General features: G+C 40.3%; 1 protein-coding gene across 1 annotated transcript in view; it reads left to right on the plus strand.

The window, feature by feature from the left end:
• Positions 1-23,217, plus strand: part of MICU2 (mitochondrial calcium uptake 2) — a 194,164-nt gene that overhangs the window by 150,552 nt on the left and 20,395 nt on the right. The window contains exons 6-7 of the mRNA XM_075198856.1: positions 746-828; positions 6,024-6,071. Of these exons, the coding sequence (XP_075054957.1) occupies positions 746-828; positions 6,024-6,071 (131 nt within the window). The remainder of the gene's footprint in view (positions 1-745; positions 829-6,023; positions 6,072-23,217) is intronic.

Here is a 23,217-nt window from a genome sequence, read left to right on the forward strand (position 1 = left end):
AGTTAATGTAGAAAAATAAGCCGTTATTCTAAATTTTACCATTCATTTAGTATTTATAGGCTTTTTTAAAAAACAAGATAGGAATATACTGGCATTTCTACCAGCTTTAATAAATAGGGTAATATAGTGTGCCCTACACAGTGCACTGTACTCCAACAGCCGCATTGTATGAGAGGACCCCGGTATCCAGAGGGTTTGTCTTCAGTTTTGCATTCCATTGTAGAAACCTTTAGTCATGGACAGGAGGGCCGGGGATGTTTTTGAAGTACAAATGGACAGAATCGGGCAAGTTTAAAATTTAGGTGAAACCATTTTGCCAGACAATACAATGCTTGTTAAAGCTGCGCTTCTTCTATTTATTCATATTGAATACTTGTGTTTAAACCAAACTAAGTGTGGAGCAGATATAGAAATCATAGATCGCTCTGGCAAACTTAAACTCTTCGAGTCCCCTCAACACACAATTCCATTTTGTGAACGGACAGAAGCAATTCAACTGCAAAAAATGTCCCTCACTATACTGTAAACCATATTTCAGAGACTCATGGAGAGTTACATAGTCACGGAATGTTGGTCATATGCCACTATTGTCTCTAAATGCTGGCCTTGTATCTTTATTTGACCCATATTAGTACTATAGCACAGTTCATGGGACAAGTTGATAGTTTATGTATATATTTCCATAACTCTTACTAAACACTAGATATTTATTCATTAAATAGCTATTGTTTCAATACTATTTCAGAACCACAGGTTGGATTCCATATTGCATTTCAGATGCTGGATACAGATGACAATGACCAGGTTGAAAAGAGAGAGTTTTTGAAGGTAAGCATTTTTGTGTTCATCATAGCATAACATTAATCCCTGGGGACTTGCTTATGGGAGCTGAATGTCTACTTTTCCTCTGCAAATGTCATCTAAGACTATGGGGTATCAAGCTGCGATTTGAGATTTTCAGCGATTTTATGAGCCCCCGTAAGATAATTAATAATCATTTTTGCCCCTCTAAAACACAACTCATGATTACCCCCTTTAAAACTTGTATTGTGCCTCCTGTTGTGCTAGCATTGACCAGATAGCTCTAAGAACATGCTTTTTTTTCCTGTTCAATCTCGGACGATTTTCCATTTCTGTTGAAATTTCGGCGAGTTTGTGTTCAATCTCTGGCGACTTTGACTAAAACACGGGCGGGATAGGTGTAATTGACACAAATCACCAGAGATTGGATTTTTGAAATGTCAAAAGTGCAGGTTAATATATATGGCGACTTTGCACATAAAATCGCTGGTGATATCTAGTGACTTGCTCGCAGCTTGATACATTTACCCCTAAGACTCACTCCTGCCGCATCCAAAAATTCTGTATCTAGTCGCTCAGGAGGGAATCAAAAGACAAATAGATGCTTCAAAAGAGGAGATTTACCACCTCTGTATTTGCCTGGCTTCTCACCAGCGGCCTTGGGCAAAACTGACCTGACCTGACCAAGGAGTCACTGGTCTGCTCTATATAACACGGTGGGATCATGATGAGGACTGGAAAATCCAGTATTTAACAACAGCATTGGGTTGTGATGTTGGGCTCCTAACAATGTGGTGTAGGAGAATGTGGTGGCTAATACACCTCTATTTAAAACCGTTTATAGATCCAAATAGTTTATTTTAGCTCTAACTCCTATTATGCTGCATTTTTTTCGACAACGCCTTTTAAGCCCATTGTCTGCACACAAGGAACAATTTATTGTTAGGTATCGAGATAAGTCATACTCTTGCGCATCTATATAAGTAATTTTACCTCTGGCCCAAGTAAGCAAACATGCATGATGGTACCAGTAAGGAGACGAGACGGACATTAATATATGGATTAGATTCATACCAGTGACACACCAGTAACTCATTCCTGCCATGCTCTGAAGTCTGCACGACCAGAAGGTGAGGGAGAAAGGGTTGGTTTCCCTTTGTGGGAAAGTCTCCTACATTGATTATTAAGACTACCTATGTAATGGTAGTGTGCCTGCTACTACCAATATGATGCTACCCAATACAAATTTGTTGGTCCAGGATGTTTATTGTGAATATATTTTACAGTCTCCTGGTCACCTGGCTGATAGTCACTTTATATTATGACTTGGGCAGCCTGGTGGCTTAGAGGTTAGCACTTCTGCCTCCCAGCACTGGGGTCATGAGTTTGATTCCTGACCATGGCCTTATCTGTTTGGAGTTTGTATGTTCTCCCCGTGTTTGCGTGGGTTTCCTCCGGGTGCTCCGGTTTCATCCCACACACCAAAAACATACTGGTAGGTTAATTGGCTGCTATTAAATTGACCTTAGTCTCTCTGTCTATATGTATGTTTGGGAACTAGACTGTATGCTCCAATGGGGCAGGGACTGATGTGAGCGAGTTCTCTGTACAGAGCTGCTGAATTAGTGGCGCTATATAAATAGCTGATGATGACTTGTACAGCTCATTCCTTCAGTGATTAGATAATATTGGGATAAGTTTACGCATCTTGGATTCTAGCCAGGTTCAGTGGGTAACATATTATATTCAATAGTAATGTTTTAAAGCCATCAGAAAGCTGTTCATTGGAGGATACAAAGCAGTGTGTTCACTGATATACAGCAGCTAGTGAGAGAAGGAAGCTATCTGCACTGAGCACAAGTGACAAGTTAACAGATCGACGTAAATCGCCTCAATGCAACAGCATAGCCCATCCAACCTACAGGCTGCACTAAATCTCATGTACAGTGGTCTCCTCCTCTCGTCTCTTCCAGGTTTCTGCTTTTCCTGCTCCTCCTGCACACACCCTTAGCAGAGAAAGCAAATCTGATCATACGGCATCACACACTGCTCTGCAGTCGCTATAACTAATTACTATAGGATTGGTAACACAGGGGAGTTATAGATTGTATATGTACCATTTACTCCTTTTCAGTTAAGAATGCTACTGTTCAGTGACAAAGCTTATCTAATTTAATATTGTGGAAGTCAATTATTTTTACATTGACAAGAACAGTTGATAAAAGTGAGACACCTAAGCATTATTACAACATTCTAGCAGTATCTCTCAGACGCTTAAAAGGGGTACGACTTAAAGCCAGAAATGCTTGTAAATATGCATTGATTTTAACTTGTTTTCTAGTAGATCTTTTCACTTTTTATGAAATAAAATACAGGGATTCACATAAAAAAAAGAAATGTGTTTTGGATAAGATTTATTTTGCGTTCTTAGAATGGACAGTGTCAGTAGTCATAGTCTACATTTATGTTGTATTAAAAGGCTGTACTTGTTTACATTTTTGTAGAACGAACAATATGTGCATAATGTATATTTAATTTACTTTTAAGATGTAAAAACAAATTGTGACTTTCCTGCTAGAGATTTATTCCTTATGGCAAACATAAGTTTTTCTCTGTCTGCTAATTCATTCTAGTGATTATATTGCAAGATTCAAAGTGATGCTTTGCTAGTCTATAGTGTTTAACGGAATGAATCAGACTGTTACATATTTGCATATAAGATCTTTCCAAATTGTCAGTGTTACCAGTATATGTTTAGGGCTAGCAGTATTATTTGCACCATTGAATAGACTGCCCATACATTTTTGCACAGAAGCAGAGTTTTACCTTTAATTAAATTATGTATGTCAAATTTGATACTATTGGAGTGAAATTAGTTAATTGACATTGGGGTATTTACCTGTTATGATAAATCTGGTCAGATGAAGTTTGAGGGTTTTAAACTCTGTAAACAGTGGTTCTATGGTACTGACTAGCAGCGGTTTCTATACACCTGATGTGGTGAAAACGCATCAAGTTGTATAGCGTCATATGAGGAATAGATGGCTGGAGGGGCAGGAGAGTAAAGCACAGAGTTGGGCCAGGCCTGGATTTGTGGAAAGGCTACATTGACTTGGGCTTATGGTAACTCTTGCCATATATATTATATTTCCTTCTGTATGCTCACCCGCATAAATATAGCAATCATCATCGTTAATTATATAGCGACACCAAATCCGCAGCGCTGTAGACAGAATATTTGTTACTCACATCAGTCTCTGCCCCATTGAAGCTTACAGACTAAATTCCGTAACATATACACACACAGACTAGGGTTAATTTGATAGCAGCCAATTAGCCTAGTATGTTTTTGGAGTGTGGGAGGAAACCAGAACATCCAGAGGAAACTCACGCATACACAGAGAGAACATACAAACTCCATATAGATAAGGCCATGGTCAGGAATCGAACTCGTGAGCCCAGCGATGTGAGGCAGAAGTGCTAACCACTAAGCCACCGTGCTGCCCAATGATCTATATGTATGAGAGCAGTATAAAGGAGGAACCACTGTGTGTTAAATACTGCCAAATGTGGTAGGATTTGTGCCCTTTTCAATGGGTCTACAGATTGGATACTATTCACACCTTCTACTGCTGAAGCCATTGATCCACGTCTTGCACTAATGAAATCTGATAGGAATTCCTTGGGTGAGACTTAACCCTCACTGGCACTGGCTGTTATACAGTAAATATGAGAATAGAAATACAGACTGTTACTAGACGGCTCTTACTGCATGATTAATACTGAAGAGTTCTTCGTTTCCTGACCCTCCTCACTGTGAGCATCTAATGGGTGCACTGGTTGTAGCCTGGCCACAGGTTTGTGGTATTAATGTATCCTATACTCTGGTTGTTCTATGCCCCATGTGTAAAATACTCTTAATAGTTAACTGGAATGTGACCGTAAAGCTAAAGTTCCCTTAAAAATCCTCAAACACGATTATCAAAATAACCACATATGATATAATCACACAACTTGATATCCCAACATTTCATTTTTAAAATATGTTTTATATCCAAATTGGTTGTACCCAAAACTCTTAACTTTTAAAAAAGAAATAATAATTATTTGCTAACTGTTACTATTTAATATTGCTCTTGAATTCAAACACAAAGGAAGCATTTCTAAATATTTCTCAGATAAAGCCACTGCCCGTGTTAATGGCAGAACTCAATCTCTGCTCCAATTGATCAGTGCTGTAACTTGTAACTATAACACCAGAAATGTGTTCATATAATACTATATAACCACAAGCACATTTTTATTCTTGCTGGCCTTGAGGAATGAGACTGACCCGGGAAGGTATGTGTTTTATTTTTATATGCATTGAGATCCAGTGTTCTCCCCAGCACCTATTTCCCTGGTGCTCCACCCGGCTGTTTTTTCTTTCCACCCGGCTCTTGGAGCTCAAAAGAGCCCTATTATAATACAATAAACCATTGTTTCTCCTATTAGAACAGGCACTATGTGAGCACTACAGCCAGCAGTGTGTGTTAGACCACTGACCACCAGTCTGACCAGTCCTGGCAGGTGGGGACAATAACCTTCAACATTTTTCATTATTACTGCAAAGTATTACACCTGCCCCCACCCGGCTACTTCTTTATGCCACCCAGCTGGCAACATTTTCTGGGGAGAACACTGAGATCAGTGTTAATTTATTATTCTTATGTTAGATATTTTGGTAATTTATTTATGAAAACTGTTCTACAGGTAATTGTAGAAAAAGAGAGGGGTAAATCTGTAGCAACCAATTACAAGAAGTTGTCTGGTTGATGGATACACCCTGCGCTACACACTCACTGTGGATACGCTCTACACAGATCATGACACCTGCCCATATATACCTGTGTACACTTTTATTAGAAATAGTTTTTGTGTGGTTTTTTTCTTGTTTAAATTGCTGCCAATACCAATATACACATCCAGGACCAAGGGGTAAATGTATGAAGCTCCGGGTTCTTCAACACCCGCGAGTTCGGCGTCTTCGGCGCTTAAATTTAAAGCGGCGCTGCCTTGTAAAGGGAACCCGGAGCTTCATACATTTACCCCCAAATCATTGATTCAGATTACAAAGTCAGCCCACAATGTAGCGGCCTGCAGCTGTCACTATTAAATCTATCTGGTATGGGCTTCAAACAAAATAATGTATGTTTGTTTTTTTCTTTTTATTCTTTTTCTAGTTACAAAAGATTCTTGGATCTAAAGATCTGAAGATGACTTCCTTGCAGGTAAATCTATACTATACCTTATACTGTCATAATGGGCCAAATAATCACCTGAACTAGATAATAAAGCAGAGGTGATCGTCTTAAAGTGTACCTACCCCCAGTAATGTAATACTAACATTGTGTAGCTGACACTTGTCAGTGGATATTGCCCTTAGGTTTATTTCCAATTCATCATTGATTGCAGCAAAATGTGCCATGTAAGTAGATCTCCTCCTTTAGCCTTAGCCTAGGCCCGGTTCTCCAAGCCTCGCCTTAATTGGGCTCGGGATATAAAGACTATAGAGGCAGGACTGTATACAGACATGGCATGAATGCATCGAATGGTGGGACTGCCACTGGCCATAGAGCAGTCCGTCAGTTATGTTGTACTGTGGACGTGCTCAGGACGAAGACGCAGTCGCTGAACAAGACCTGCTGGAAATATAAATTAACAGTGACAGCTATTGTATCATTAACACAAAGCGTCAGTAAATCTGGAGCTTAATACGTTGAGCACTTAAAGTGGTTGGTCCTCTTTAAAGATGAGAGGTTGATGCCACAAAACACATGCCATTTTAATGTATTATTTGTAAGTGTTAAGTGTAATGTTTACTACTAGTAGCTGTCACAAGCACAGGTGCAACCAGGGCCAGTGCTAGGGTCCTTGGCGCCCTGGGCACACTTTCACATTCACGCCCCCCCCCCCCGGCACAATTTCACATCCGGCCCACATCATATTTTTAAGCTGCGCACTCCCGAATTAATCAAGGAACGGATCTCAAGAGACGTAGCAAGATGTATTCATTCCTGACCCGCTTACGTCACGTAAAAGTGACACGGCGGACTCCTGCGTCCGACCAGAGAATCGGGGCATTTACGGGTGTGCGGCACACACGCGAGAGCTCGCTATGCATTGGTATTATTAATAAATAGTTTAGCTGAGTTGAGTTTATTTTATAATTTGTAGCTTTGAGATTACTTTGCAGTACAGTTCTTAGGTAAATACAACATAACTTACCTTATTTAAGGTATTACAATCTATATAGAGTGTTCTATGTACCCAAGAACTCTCTTGCAAAGTAAACTAAAAGTCTATTTATTATAAAATAAAGTGAACACAACTACACTCAACTATTTATTTGTTTCAATGTATAATAATGTATAGTAATATACATTTTAAATATAAATAATGTCTTTACAAAGAGCTTACTTTGCAGGGGAGCTGATTTTGATCATCTACCAGGAATCACACAATGGGCCTGATTCATTAAGGATCATAAATTAAGAAATATCTTATTTAAGTACTAGTGCTACTTAAAGGCACCCCGGCCATCCTGGGACCTGTAGTGCACCAGGGATAAAATGCTTTCATTTATAAAAATACTTTATGTATTTATTATTATTATTATTATTATTATTATTATTATATTTTTATTAAAAAAAAAATGTCAAAAGAATGCACAGTTAAGAATCAAAAAAGTTTGAATGAATGGCACATGGTAATAATTAAGGCATTAATGATGAAACAGTTTTATTTTATTTTTTTTCAATGAAATACATTTATTAGAATGTTGTTACTGTCACTGAACATAAAAATACATTTTGTATTTGACTGTGATTGGGAACTCATCTGACAGCATGCAGGCGAGACTGGCGGCATTACTGATCAGGGCTTAGACTAGCCCCAATACTGGAGCATTGGTAAAAAAACAAATAAGTTTGAGGTGCGCAGGGCTTGATTTGGACGTGGCTGTGTGCTCTGGAGTCTGGCACAACCCTATTGTGCATTGTCCACGGTAGAACGCCCCTTCCCTGCCCACTTCACTCCCCAAAGTCGGCTGCTGTAGTATGTGTTGCGCTCACTATCGCATGGACATTGCTAACTTACACAGCAGTTTATCTGTTACTATATCGTATCTGTATGTTCTGGCCACGCGCAGAGTGTTTCAGCAGATACATGGCCTAATGAATCAGGCCCAAGAAGTATAGGTTGAGTGCAGTGTATACATTGGTGAGGAAGCGTGCATGTTACCTAAAAGACATCAATATTGTCTAACCAGCATCATAGTGCTCTGTGAGACTTATTATTGCAATGTCTTCGCATGGTTCCAGAATGGATAGAGGGTGTCTGATATTGGGAACAACACCCAGCAGTCACACTTCAGAGGGAAGGGAGGTCTATACTGTGTCTTTTGGATATTTTAAGGGGAGTTTTCAAAATTCTGGACTGCGAAGCAATGAGGGCACACTCTAGCCCCCTTCCCTAACCAGTCACAATGTTAAATCAATACCTCTCACGTTTAAAGGGTGAGTGTGAAAAGCACTAGGCCACTAGTCACACGTGTGTGACTCAGGTGCAGGTGCAAATTTTGGACTTGGGTGGGCCCCACCTACATAGAAAAGGGCAGGGGCAGATTGGGAACTTAAAGTTGCTCTGGAAAAAAAAAGCCTGAAAGTGACATCATGTAGACGGGCCAAATAAATGTTAGGTGGGGCCCAGTATGTGTTTGCGCCTACTGTATGTACCTGAGTATGTCTGTCCTTTTCTTGTCGCTTTCCTGACCTGTGACTGCTGTGTCTTTAGCTTAATTGCTGCTTGTCAGGACTCCCAACATTGTAGGATCCAATCTGGAAAACAAATGGGTACATGACATTTAGAAAACTCCAACCAGCCCCGGCGTTAAATCATTAGTACACACGTTTCATAATTAGGCCTCCCTCCAGCCCCAACATTAAAATAATAGTATCCGCATTTAATAAATAAACCTAATTCCCTACCTCCAAACAGGTATAGCAATAAATAGCATTTAAGTTTAATAAATATAACTATTTCCCACAACCATCCCTGGCATTAAATAATTCACATTCACATTTAATAAATAGCCCTCCTGCCCAAACTTTAAGTTGGATTAACAGTGGGCTAAATTAATATATGTAATTTTTAAAATCGCCTACGCCCAGTGGAGACAACCATTCTGTTGGCTGAACCAACAGTCAGTGATGTCACTAGGTCTTACTGAATTAATAGGCCGAGTCATGAGGTACCTGTGAATTGATGAGCTGTGTTCTCGTGAATCCTGTTCCGCCTACAGAATGTCTACCTCCACTGTGTCACTGATAAATCCGCTCTGGGTCCTCAGTGTTAGGACATCAGTGCTGTGAGGCTCTGTGTATTAAGCATTTATTCACTTTCATTGTTCTTTTGCATGTTTAGTAGATATGCCTGCATGTTGCATGTAGCGTTTGGCTAATTTTGTTCCCTAGTTATTGTTAAGGTGTCATTTTTCCTAGAACTTGAATACTTCCGCACCAAACCAGCAGAAGTTATTTTATTTACATAAACAGCTTAGGCCATACAGCAGAGGTATAACCTATAATGTCTGGGCACCGTAGCGCAAATGTGATGGGACCCTTTACGCACCATGGTGAAGTCATACCCACTGTGATGTATGCTTTATCCCCTGTCAATATTCAGTAGGGCAGAGGGCTGATTGTATTGTGATCTGAATTATATATACAGTCATTGTATCCTAATTATTTTACAAATCCTATAACTGCCTGGATATGTTTATACTTTAAGGCATATTTTTGTGTCTGGGACACAGTCCCCTTTGCAGCAGGTGGGTAGGCTTGTTGATGCACTCTTGCCATATATAATCTTAGTGCAGAATATTTGTGTTGAAGTTTCCATATTGACCCAAACTTTACCCCATATTCAATTAATAGACCCAAACCACCCCAGCATTAAAGATCCCACCACCTCATCTTAAACTAATAGGCCCCACTATTAAATTAAATTGGCCCACCATCACCCCACAAATAAAATTGCACACATTAGCCACCACCTACCTCACACTCACATTATATTATCACAACCCCCCCTGCCCTCACCCCCCATTACATTAAAGCCCCATTATCCACACACACATAACATACACATTACCATAACAGATATATACACACACACAAATTAATTTATCATACACACTAATTCACCCCCTCTCTCATACACACATTTATCATACACACTGACTCACATTCTCTCTCATACACACAATAATACATTTATCATACACACTGACAGGGCTGTCATCAGGGGGGTACAGGGAGTACAGTAGTATGGGGCCCAGCAGCAGAGTGGGGCCCCACCAACCCTGAGCCCAAATAAATTAATTGGGGGAGGAGACATCCACAGTAAATTAAGGGAGGTAGTGGGTGCCATTTCTAGGCAGCAGCTGCTCCTGAGATGTGAGAGGTGGTTTGGGAAGAGACCTTTGCGTGTAATTAATGATGTCTGTGTCCACTCCCAAGATGTGGGGCCCCACAGCTGCCGCAGTTTGCTCCAGTCCTTGCCCGGCTTCTGGACAGAGAGCTGCAACAAGGCAGAGAAATTCCCTTCAGTATCGTTGACATCATGTAATTAATAACGTCACAGTGCTGTCAATAGAAGGGAGCCGCAAGGTGAATCGGGGTAGGCAAATGTTGGCTAGAGAATAATTTAAAAATTAGGGTGCCTGTTACATTTGTAATGGACCCCGCAATTTCTGGTGGCAGCCCTGCACACTGACACACATTCTCTCATACATACACACACACACACACACACACTAATACATTTATCATACACACTGACACACATGATCTATCATACATACACACACACACACTAATACATTTATCATACACACTGACACACATTCTCTCTCATACACACACTAATACATTTATCATACACACTGACACACATTCTCTCACACACACACACACACTAATACATTTATCATACACACTGACACACATTATCTCACACACACGCTAATACATTTATCATACACACTGACACACATTCTCTCTCACACACACGCTAATACATTTATCATACACACTGACACACATTATCTCTCATACATACACACACACACACATACACTAATACATTTATCATACACACTGACACACATTCTCTCTCTCTCACACACACGAATACATTTATCATACACACTGTCACACATTCTCACACACACACTAATACATTTATCATACACACTGTCACACATTCTCTCACACACACACACACACTAATACATTTATCATACACACTGACACACATTATCTCTCATACATACACACTAATACATTTATCATACACACTGACACACATTCTCTCTCATAAATACACACTAATACATTTATCATACACACTGACACACATTCTCTCTCATAAATACACACTAATACATTTATCATACACACTGACACACATTATCTCTCATACATACACACTAATACATTTATCATACACACTGACACACATTCTCATAAACACACACGAATACATTTATCATACACACTGTCACACATTCTCTCACACACACACACACACACACTAATACATTTATCATACACACTGACACACATTATCTCTCATACATACACACTAATACATTTATCATACACACTGACACACATTCTCTCTCATAAATACACACTAATACATTTATCATACACACTGACACACATTCTCTCTCCTAAATACACACTAATACATTTATCATACACACTGACACACATTATCTCTCATACATACACACTAATACATTTATCATACACACTGACACACATTCTCTCTCATAAATACACACTAATACATTTATCATACACACTGACACACATTCTCTCTCTCAAATACACACTAATACATTTATCATACACACTGACACACATTATCTCTCATACATACACACTAATACATTTATCATACACACTGACACACATTATCTCTCATACATACATACATACACACACACACACACACACACACACTAATTCATTTATCATACACACTGACACACATTCTCTCTCATACATAAATACAAACACTAATACATTTATCATACACACTGACACACATTCTGTCTCATACACACTGACACACATTCTCTCTCATACATACACACACACACACACACACACACACACACACACACACACACACACACACTAATACATTTATCATTAGGGATGTGCACCGACCACTTTTGGTGTCTCGTGTTTTGTGTTTTGGGTTAGGATTTGCTTGATGTTTTGGGTTCGGATTTGTTTCGCAAAACACCTGTCGAAAGGTTTTGGTTCGGATTTAAGGTTTTGGATTCGGATTTATTTTGAAAAAAGCATAAAAAGTTCCAAAATCAAGTTTTTGGGCTTATTTTCACTCCTACGCTATTATTAACCTCAATAACATTCAATAATAATCATTTCCACTAATTTCCAGTCTATTCTGAACACCCTCACACCTCACAATATTGTTTTTAGTCCAAAACTTTTCACCGAGGTAGCTTTCTGGACTGCATAGTGGAGTGGTCCCGGTACCCAATTTGGTACCACAATATATCACCCTCAACTGGTCTCAATTCCACCAAAAAAGTATCTGGACTGCGTAGTGGAGTGGTCCCCACAATATAAAAAAACACTCAACTGGTCTGAATTCCAAGTAAAAAAGTATCTGGACTGCGTAGTGGAGTGGTCCCCACAATATAATAAAAAATCCCTCAACTGGTCTGAATTCCACCCAACAAGTATCTGGACTGCGTAGTGGAGTGGCCCCGGTACCCAATTTGGTACCGGGGCCACAATATAATAATAATAACCCTCAACTGGTCTGAATTCCAGTGCACAGATGGCGGACACCGGATGGACGTCTAAAACCAACATAGCAGTTAAAGGCGCAGTTCCTCTTTTTTGTGACTGCACAAACCGTGATGAAAATGAAGGTGGAGCTGGTGGCATGTCACGGTCCTCTTCAGAGGACAATCTCCTGACCAGCAGGTCTTTGCACCGCTGTAGACTTGTGTCCGCCGGAAACAGAGACACAACATACGCTTTAAACCGAGGATCGAGAACGGTGGCCAGAATGTATTCCTCTGACTTTAAAAGACTGACCACCCTCGGATCCTGGCAAAGCGTACGAAGGGCTTCATCCACAAGAGCTACATGCTTGGTGGAATCGCAATGGTGTACCAGCTCCTCCCTCACTTTCTCCAGCTGCTTCTGCAAAATCCTGATCAGGGGAATCACCTGACTCAAGCTGGCAGTGTCGGAACTGACTTCTCGTGTGGCAAGTTCAAATGGCTGCAGAACCTTGCACAACACGGAAATCATTCTCCAGTGCGCTTGACTCAGGCGCATCCCCACTCCTTTTCCTATGTCGTAGGTGGCTGTGTAGGCTTGAATGGCCTTTTGATGCTCCTCCATCCTCTGCAGCATATAGAGGGTGGAGTTCTAGCACTTCACTACCTCTTGTTAATTTAGATTGCAAGGCTTGTAAATACTTTGAAGATAAAAAAAGCAGGCTGCACAGACTGTGGAGCTAGAAAGTGAAATTAAATGGACCACGTTACTTTGGTGGCTATCTATGCCCCTTCCCCCCCGCCCTACACTTGTAGTTGAATATAAAAAAAGCAGCCTGCATAGACTGTAGAACTAGAAATTCAAATATACAAAGAAATGGACAAAGGCAGTTTGGTATCTGTCTGCATCAGATCCCCTCTCCACTAGGAGTAAAATAGAAAACTATTCAGCCGTTATATAATCTAGAATATAAATAGAAATTGAGAACGGCAATTTGGTATCTGTCTGCATCATAATCATCAACATCCTCCTCAGCGTCAATATCCTCCTCCCGGTGTACAACATTCACACCTTCATTAGCCAAATCTGTAACTGGACTGTGGGTGATCCTTCCAGCATATTCAGAGGGCGTGCTGCAAATGGTGGAAGGAGCCACCTCTTCCCGTACAGTAATGGGAAGGTCAGGCTTCGCAACCACCAACACCCTTGGACTGGCCTTGGGGATTTGTGATAATTTCTCTTTAGAAGGCAGAGTTGTTTGCTGTGTTGTTGCTGACAGCATAACTCTCTTCAATTTTTTGTAGGGGGAGGAGGAGGAGGGCTAAGATCCTTGGGTGAAGCTGAACCACTAGTCATGAACACGGGCCAGGTCCTAATCCGTACCTTGCCACTGCGTGTCGTAAATGGCATATTGGCAACTTTACGTTTCTCCTCAGATGATTTTAAGTTTCTCTTTTTGCTACTTTTACTGAACTTGGGCTTTTTGGATTTTACATGCCCTGTACTAGGAGATTGGGCATCGGGCTTGCCAGACGACGTTGATGGCATTTCATCGTCTATGTCATGACTAGTGGCAGCAGCTTCAGCATTTCTTTTTCTCTCTCTCCTCTTTTTTTCTTTTTCTCTCGCTCTCGCTTTTGCTCTCTCTCTCTCGCTTTCTCTCGCTCTCGCCCGTTATATTCGTATATAAGGTTTGGTAATACAATCTTTGTGCACACTCCTTATCTGTAGTACATATAGCAAATATCCCCATCTGTAGCTTTCCCTCCCTCGCACACATTTATCCCTGCTATAGTCCACCAGACAGTAATCTGGGCACATGTGTGAGACCCACGAGGGCCATAGAAAGGTGTTTCCAGGACGTGTCGATGTGGCAGGTGGAAGATTGGGGAAAATCTTTTGCCGCCCAAGATTCTCGCCAGCCTAGGCCATGTGTAATAAGCATTGAAGTTGCAGCGTAACACACATTTCTGTCTGTGCCATTATTGCAGAGACCCAGATGGCAAATAATTATTGGATTTATATTTAACTTGTGTCTGGCATTCTTCTTTGCTGTGGTTTCTACATTTAGGTTTTTGAAATGTTAGAATTTTGGATAAAGAATACTATGTGATTGGAAAACTAGCAGCAATGTCACTAGTTGTATTAGCAGTGGGCTAAATTAATATATGTAATTTTTTAAATCATCTACGCCCAGTTGAGACAACCGTTCTGTGGGCTGAACCAACAGTCAGCCTATTAATTCAGTAAGACCTAGTGACATCACTGAGTCACCTGTGAATTAATGAGCTGTGTTCAGCCTACAGAATGTCTGTCTCCACTGTGTCGCTGATAAATCCGCTCTGGGTCCTCAGTGTTAGGACATCAGTGCTGTGAGGCTCTGTGTATTCAACATTTCTTCACTTTCATTGTTCTTTTGCATGTTTAGTAGACATGCCTGCATGTTGCATGTAGCGTTTGGCTAATTTTGTTCCCTAGTTATTAAGGTGTCATTTTTCCTAGAACTTGAATACTTCCGCACCAAACCAGCAGAAGTTATTTTATTTACATAAACAGCTTAGGCCATACAGCAGAGGTATAACCTATAATGTCTGGGCACCGTAGCGCAAATGTGATGATACCCTTTGCGCACCATGGTGAAGTCATACCCACTATGATGTATGCTTTATCCCCTGTCAATATCCAGTAGGGCATAGGGCTGATTGTATTGTGATCTGAATTATATATACAGTCATTGTATCCTAATTATTTTACAAATCCTATAACTGCCTGGATATGTTTATACTTTAAGGCATATTTTTGTGTCTGGGACACGGTCCCCTTTGCAGCAGGTGGGTAGGCTTGTTGATGCACTCTTGCCATATATAATCTTAGTGCAGAATATTTGTGTTGAAGTTTCCATATTGACCAAGATGAACTTGCAGACTTACTACAGGAGATAGTGTTCCTAACAATGCCATTGGTGATTGATCGGACACTTACACACCCTCCCAATTAATAGCTAGTAGACAATCTGGGCTACGACCCTGAGGGCCCCCCAGTGTTTCAGCTGTAGACACATCCCCTGTGGTTGGTCACTGGAGGACCTATGTGTCCAATGCACTAAAATAAATGAAAGGCAGCACCTGATTGGATAGTCACATCATGCTGATCCATCAATCTTCTAGTGAGGGACTATGCTAAGAAGTGGGCCTTCCACTTATAGAAACATTGTTCTTTGCTTGCACTGTTGCTTTCAAATTCTTGAAAGTAGTTCACTGACATGTACGTGCTGCTCTGTAGCTCTTACTAAATATATTGCTTTCTTTTTCATGGTGTTTCAGCTATGTCTTTATGTGACTAGGCAGAACCTCCTATTTCTGGGATATGATACCGTTATACTGAGCAACTGTGTACATAACGCTACATTGTGGCCTATCCCAGGGTTTCGAAGTTAAAACCTCTGCCTACTCGAATGAAGACATGTAGATAAACAGCACAGTAGGAAGTTAGAAATAGAAGACAATGTCAGATTTGCAAGGGTGCGGGCCAATAAGCTAAAGTCATCTGAAGGTGCAACATCGCCTTAGAGGTCAGATTGTAAAGTGGTGCATGTGATACTTGGCATCTGTGTCTTACATTGTGATACATTACTAGGTAAGAAAAACAAATGCTCACGTCTTTGGGCACATTTCTCTGTCTACATAAAAAATGTGCGTTCATTTAAGGTTATATTCTTTGTAGTTCTACCCGCAGCTTTCAAGAGCTTTTTTTTTTTTTTCCCTGTGTATCAAAGACGTTTGTGTTCTGTAGAGTTTAAAACTGATCTGCTACTCCCACTAACATTGTGCTTGGATCCATGCCAGTCCCACCTTGGAATCCCAGCTGATAAAGCGACTAGCAAACAAGTCGGTGCATATTTATTATAAATGCAGGGATAGGCTTTGTCATCTCAGATAAGCCAAGATAGGTATTGTTTATATGTGTCTCCTTCCCATCAATATTCTGCAGAGCTCCCTTCGCTGAGAAGCGTTCCTCGTTCACCAGCATAGAGGTGTTATTACAAGAATCAACTGCTAATCGGCCAAGATTTTCCAACAACACAAAAGACAGGGGAATTCTTGAGTCATGTGTAGAGCTAAATCTACAAATATAGGTTTAATACCTTAGACACGCTCTTACAGCTTTCAATTCTTTAAATCCTTCCTAATAGATAGGTTGTAGATAGAAAAGTTATCTAAAATTAATCCACGCAAGCCGCAACAGGCTCCTTCCTCTTCGCTTCTCTGTAATGGTGTAACTCGGCGGCCTCTGGTGGGGAAGGGGTTATAAAGTGTCAGTTGACTTCAGTGTAGAAACGGGTCTTGTGTGCATTATTGTATTAGCACTTTTGTATGATAACCTAATGTCTATTGCCAACATGAATTCCCTCGTGCTAGTGGCAGACGCTGAACTATAAAATATTTGAAATGTCACGTATGCAATAAGCATGAAGACCCACACTGAACTAATGGGTTTGGTTACTTAAGATACGCTGAAAGCTAAATAACCATTAGTCTTAAATCTCATGAAAAGATTCTCATCTTTCAACTTGCCTCTTCAGCAGGATAACAGACACAGGGGCTATTTAGATGTCATAAGAATACTTCTGTTGAGATCCCTATACCCTCCCTTTTCCACTGCAAAAAAAAAAAATCTTTCTTCATGCTGCCTGGTGTATTTGTTATGTTCAAAGAATACAGCAACGCAAGTGGTGACAGAGTAGAACCCAAGTCTAGGGCACTTTGTGCGGCTGTAAGCTTTTGGAGGCACAGAGGTTGAGATGAAGGGCACTCTCTGTTTTCTCTCCAGCTATTTATTTTGCATTGCTTGGAAAAAAACGAGGAAATATACGACACCGACAGACGTCCCGAAATGTTACAGTTTCCTTCCAAACCATTGTACGTCTTTCGACAAAATATTACATGCAATGTTAACATTTCAGATCTACATTTCAGTGTTTAAGGGATTGAAAGGCTTTGTTCCGTGTGTTCTAACATCTGTTTAGAAATAGTTAGGATGATTGGATGAAAATAATTGTTACATGATCTCTTACCTCATTTTTTGACTATGTACAAATATATTTTTGCTTCTTTTTCTTTAAACATGCTGTTAGTTGTTCGTAACACCTTTAATGATGAAGTTATGTCTACAGTTCAGCTGTAATGTCAACACTATATGGTTGGAGAATGAAAGCCAACAAATGTGATGTTATAATACAAAGTGAAATATACTGCCTCATATTCTATTGGCTTTCTGAATGCAGGTTTAACTAGAGCACGGTATAGACTATAGGTTTTTCTTCCGAATATCGTGCTAATCACACAATAAACGACCATTAGATGTGATATAGCATTGGTGTGTACGCTCCAACAATCATGTTTTATCCCTCCAAAGCACATTGAATTGTTTTATTTTATAACCGGACTAAAAATCTCTGTAAATGATGGAACGATGTCGGGCAAATCCTGCAGTGTGTATGCACTCACGTCCAGCAGTGTAGGCAGATCTCCATAGAGTTTACAGTCACAATCGTTCCTTCGGATGTTATGACAAATGAAGAGCACAGATCCGACGGTAAATGATGTAAAACGTGTATAGTGTGTACACATGAATCTGTATGCTGATCGGGACTTTCAGTTGTTGATAAAAACGTTAACGATATAACATAGGGAGAAATTTTCAGTAGTGTGTACCCAGCCTAAGGCCATTGCTTAGTCCAGCTTTTCTTTCCAAACTCTGCTATACCAGTGTGAAAGGGCAACCCTATACAGGGACCAGGCTTATACCAAACACTGCTCTGGTGAGATCTTCTCAGACTATGTAACTAGCTTTTAAGAGCACCTACATAGTAATGCAACAGAAATGGAATGTTCTAGTGTTCTATTCAAAGTGTCTTCATCATTCTGAATCGAAGTATCGAATGCCAGAACAGGCCGTGTGGTGAGAGTGAAAATTTCAGTTTAAATAATGAATAGCCGGTAAGATTGAAAAACGTGTTCTATTCCTATGTTCTATTCATGTCCTTATCTGTGTGAAGTTTGTATGTTCTCCCTGTGTTTGCGTGTGTTTACTCCGGGTGCTCCGTTTTCCTCCCACACTCCAAAAATATACTAGTAGGTTAACTGGCCCCTATCAAACTGACCCTAGTCTGTCTGTGTGTGTCTGTGTATGTTAGGGAATTTAGACTGTAAACTATTGGGGCAGGGACTGATGTGAGTGAGTTCTCTGTACAGCGCTGTGGAATTAGTTGCGCTATATAAATAAATGATGATGAATAGGTTTATTACAGCAAAATGATTTTTAGAAAATAAAGTATTAGACTCTCCTGTAAACTCCTGTACCCACAACATATGTGGATTTAGAATTCTGATAGGCAGCATGCTGCTGTCACAATATGAAATCCAAATTAAATGGATCCTAGTGCCCTAATCTTGAGTGTAAATGAACGCATTTGCATACAGCCACCATCTTTGTTGGCCGTTTACAGATGGCAAGTCTGGTAGGTCTCTTCCTGAATGACAGTTTGTAGACGTTCAATAAAAAAAAATTTACTTTTATAATATTTTGCAAGTTAACTATCCATCCAAATACTATATTTACCTATAGACCATTTGTGGTGAAACAAGGTATTAATGTCACCCTAATCAGCCTTTCCCTCGTTTCTCACAAAATGTGGATTATACCGTGTACTTTTTATAGCCCTTACTTTTGTTCCCCAGCCCAACAGAGTACAAATGCAGTGTCTAATTACATGTGGATAAGGGGACATTGTAGCTTATTGTAATTATGTATATTGCGTATTGTATATTGATGATGTGGCAGTGAGGTTATTATTCATTGTCCTTAAAGTGAAGCCAGGGGGGTTATGGGTAGGGATCATTTTGCAGGATAAAGGTGAGAGGGAAGGCCAATTAGTATCCATTGTTCTCAACATGACTAGTTCAAACATTTTGTCTAGAACCCAGCAGGGGACCTTCTGTGGAAGTACAGCTCATCTCCACTCCTCCTCCAACCCCCTGATACAGCACCCACCAATGGTTAAGAAGGATAGATCCAGAGGTTTGCCCAGGGAGGGTGAAACACTGGAAATTAGACCCTAGATATAAGAAGCCACTCCAGGGGGGAGGAGATATTCATTCTGGAACTGGAAGCTGCAGGGTGGCTGGTTTTTAGAGTTGCCGTTCTCTACGAGTGAAATAAATTGGCAGATCCACGGGTTGTCGAGTCCGGACAGATAATGTGGTAAACCTTCCTGGCATATATTTACAGTGTGTATATAATAATCTAGTGATTGTTTTTGTTACAATAAATGTACTGTTGTACTTCTCTAACTGCATTTGCCTGAGTGACTAATAAGAACCGTAGAAGGTACTGGGTAGGCTTCTCTGGCATAGGAAGGCACCCGTGGTTGGCCAGCGATATTGACATGGGTAGAATTGGGCCAGAAACCCCGGTATCTTCACACCATTCCTCACGGAATTCCTTTTATGACCACATAAAAGTGAGGTTTTATTATTTAGCCTTACCTCTCTGTCAGTCCAGTGCTGATGGAGTAGTACTGTACCTGGTACTGTTCCTGGCTTCTACTTCCAGCCTGAATAACAATGACTAGATGTTATATGCGGTTCACGTGCCTCCCTATTACATTCTAATGTGTTCTAACATAGTGGAACTAATTGAAGTGAATATCTGTGCATGGGGAAGTTGTGAAGATTTGATTGCGATTTATTTATTTATAGTTGTGCAGCATCAGGTCAGCTGTTTGAATGAACTCTGCTACATTTGCCGACGTTCTGTATTTCATGCGATTAAGGACAGTCACATCTGGTCTGTACGTAGTTTCTAAAATCAGTCAAATGAAACCTTTGTAAACCCTCAGGGGTTTATAAATGTATCTTCTCGTCTACTGGCATAATATCTCAGCCAATCAAAGGCTTAGTTTTTATATAATTGTGTGAGAATTTGAGGGCTGTGTATTAATTATTTAGACAGGTCTTCCTTCCCTCCTAAAAATTGAACGCCTGTTGTTTTGATGTTTAGTGTTCAGTATACATGTTAAGGTCAGTTTGATAAAACATCTCGTATTGCTCAGTGAAGCCTAACGATACATTGGGAGTAGCTTCAGCAATCCATCCTGGGAGAAACAGGAGCGCACAGTTCTTACAGTACCCGGCAGCTCACCTAATTAGCAGAAGATAACATGTGCCGTGTACAGGGAAGTATGCATGGACTTGGCATATGGCTCCCATCAAAACCAAAAACCGTTCCTTGCAAGTGAGATCAGCTGGAAATGGTATCTGGAGATGGCTCTAATCTATGAAGCATGTAAGGGTCCCACAGATTACAACGTGTGTCTAGATTAACCTCACTAATCCAAAGGGAGGAAAGTTTACGCAGTCATAGCATATTAGCTAATAAGCATACTATACCTTGCACAACTACAGAATTATAAATTGTGTGTTTAAGCTCTTTTGGAAGAGAACCTGTCTTCATGCAGAACTACTGTTGGCATGAATGTCTCTACTTACACCTTGATGGCCAAGGAAGAGTTGATAAGACAGTTATTTATTTATTGTTGCTGTTTGCCAGGAAAAGACGAGGTTGTAGGCATTTACTAATGATACAAAGTCCAAAAATATTGTTTATAATAGAGAGACAACTGAAATTAATGTTCATTTCCTAAATGCAAACTAGTCCGATGCCTTCTGCGGTGTATTGTGAGATGTGATGTTTTCTGGGTTTTGCAAGTTGTTCCTTATGTCCATGCCAGCTATCACCATACGTATTTACACCTCAATCCTCTACCCTAGCCTCAGGTCCACCTTTCATTTATTCGACTATGGATTTCTAAAATTGTTTTGTTTTGCCATTAGTCAAATATTAGATGTTGCCAAAACAAGTTTCAAAAAGCAGAAGTATTTACATTTCATTAAAGGTGCAAAATAAAACCAGAAAATCTTTACAAATGTATGAGTGGGTGTATCGCCTGCAATGCTATTGTCCACATTGGCTTTTGAGTCTGTGTAATGGCTTAACTTCCTTTTCAGCTACCAAAATTGCCTTCGTAATGAAATTTGATAGGGGGCACCCTAAATATTGTGCATTTTATTTATAGTTGATGCTGATGGTAGGTAAGGTGTCTTTACTGATCATTTGTTCGTATGTTCATTTATATTTGTTTCAGTGGTGTGCAGAGAGCCAGTATTCATGGAAGTGCAGCCTGTCCGTTCACTAGGAGCTTTGTGTCTATGCCTCAATCAGGTCACTAGTGAAATACTTTTTTGTAATTGACGGGTACACTTTAAGTAGGTGCAAGATTTTCTTTTTACCAGAAACTTACGACAGTTGTCTATAGATGTCTTCTCATAAGAGCAATAGGTCTGGTGGCCTAAATTCTCCTAAGAAACGCACCATCCTTTTCTCCATTCCAAAGCAAGATGAAGAGGCCCCGGTTGCAGCCGCTCCCCGGCCGCTCCCCGGTCGTTCCGTTACTGCATGGGTGCAGTTGTCCCAAGTCCTCTTCTGAGTAGTGCATGGGTCAGACTACATATGCCCAGAAGAGACTATTCAGAGCGTAGGCCAGGGAGGGTACAGTGGCATCGCTGGGATTCACTACAGGGCACACCCTTTGATTAGTAATTATGTCGTCTGATCTAGTTAATCATTAAATGAGCACATATTATTTGCACCTATAATTATTATTTAGTACAATCCTGATATGTAACTTTAGAAACTCAGTTCGATGCCCCTTAATATGTTTACTATGGCACAAGATCGCTAATCTTTAGACTGATGCTTGAAATAAACGATGATGGTAGAGGTGTGCCAAGCACATGTGTAGAGGTCCTCTCCTAGCATTGTCCTTTGCTCTGTTTCCCATCACTCATGCCTGTGCTTGTACATGGAGCTCTGCTGAATATCACTAAACTTTTTCCAAATCTCTGGTGCAGATTTATTCTAGAAATGTTATTGTGTGGACTCCTCTGCACGTCAGCAGACGGAACTGATAAAAGTATTTATTAATCACTAGAGAGGCCACTAACACATTTATGTAAATCACTTTCCAATTTAAGATGCTGTAAGATACCCGACATGCAATGTGTCCACATACTTCACCTCCTGTTGGATTATGTAATACAAATCGGCAGCTCAGTCTATTGCATCCAGTTATGTATATGTTTACGTTCTACTGAATTAGTCAAAGTGGATGTAAACCCCAAAGATTAAACTGTAGCCGAATGACATATGAGGTACCTTTCAGAAGTCTTAAATCATTATGTATATTGTGTGTATCACAGTTAACAGATGGGAACCGCTGTGCTGGGATTTCTCTATCTGTCCATATATTGGCAGTATGACTCCTGCAGCAACAATTGGACAAGCGATGTCTCGCTCTATGGAGAAAAAGTTGTGCTCAAACATTTCACACAACACAGGCATCAGAATGGGACTACAAACTGTTATAATTCCCTTCCTCCTCCGTATGTCCAGTTGTAACAAATATTTCTCACTTACACTT

This window comes from Mixophyes fleayi, chromosome 2, assembly GCF_038048845.1.
Source record: "Mixophyes fleayi isolate aMixFle1 chromosome 2, aMixFle1.hap1, whole genome shotgun sequence".
Lineage (NCBI taxonomy): Eukaryota > Metazoa > Chordata > Amphibia > Anura > Limnodynastidae > Mixophyes > Mixophyes fleayi.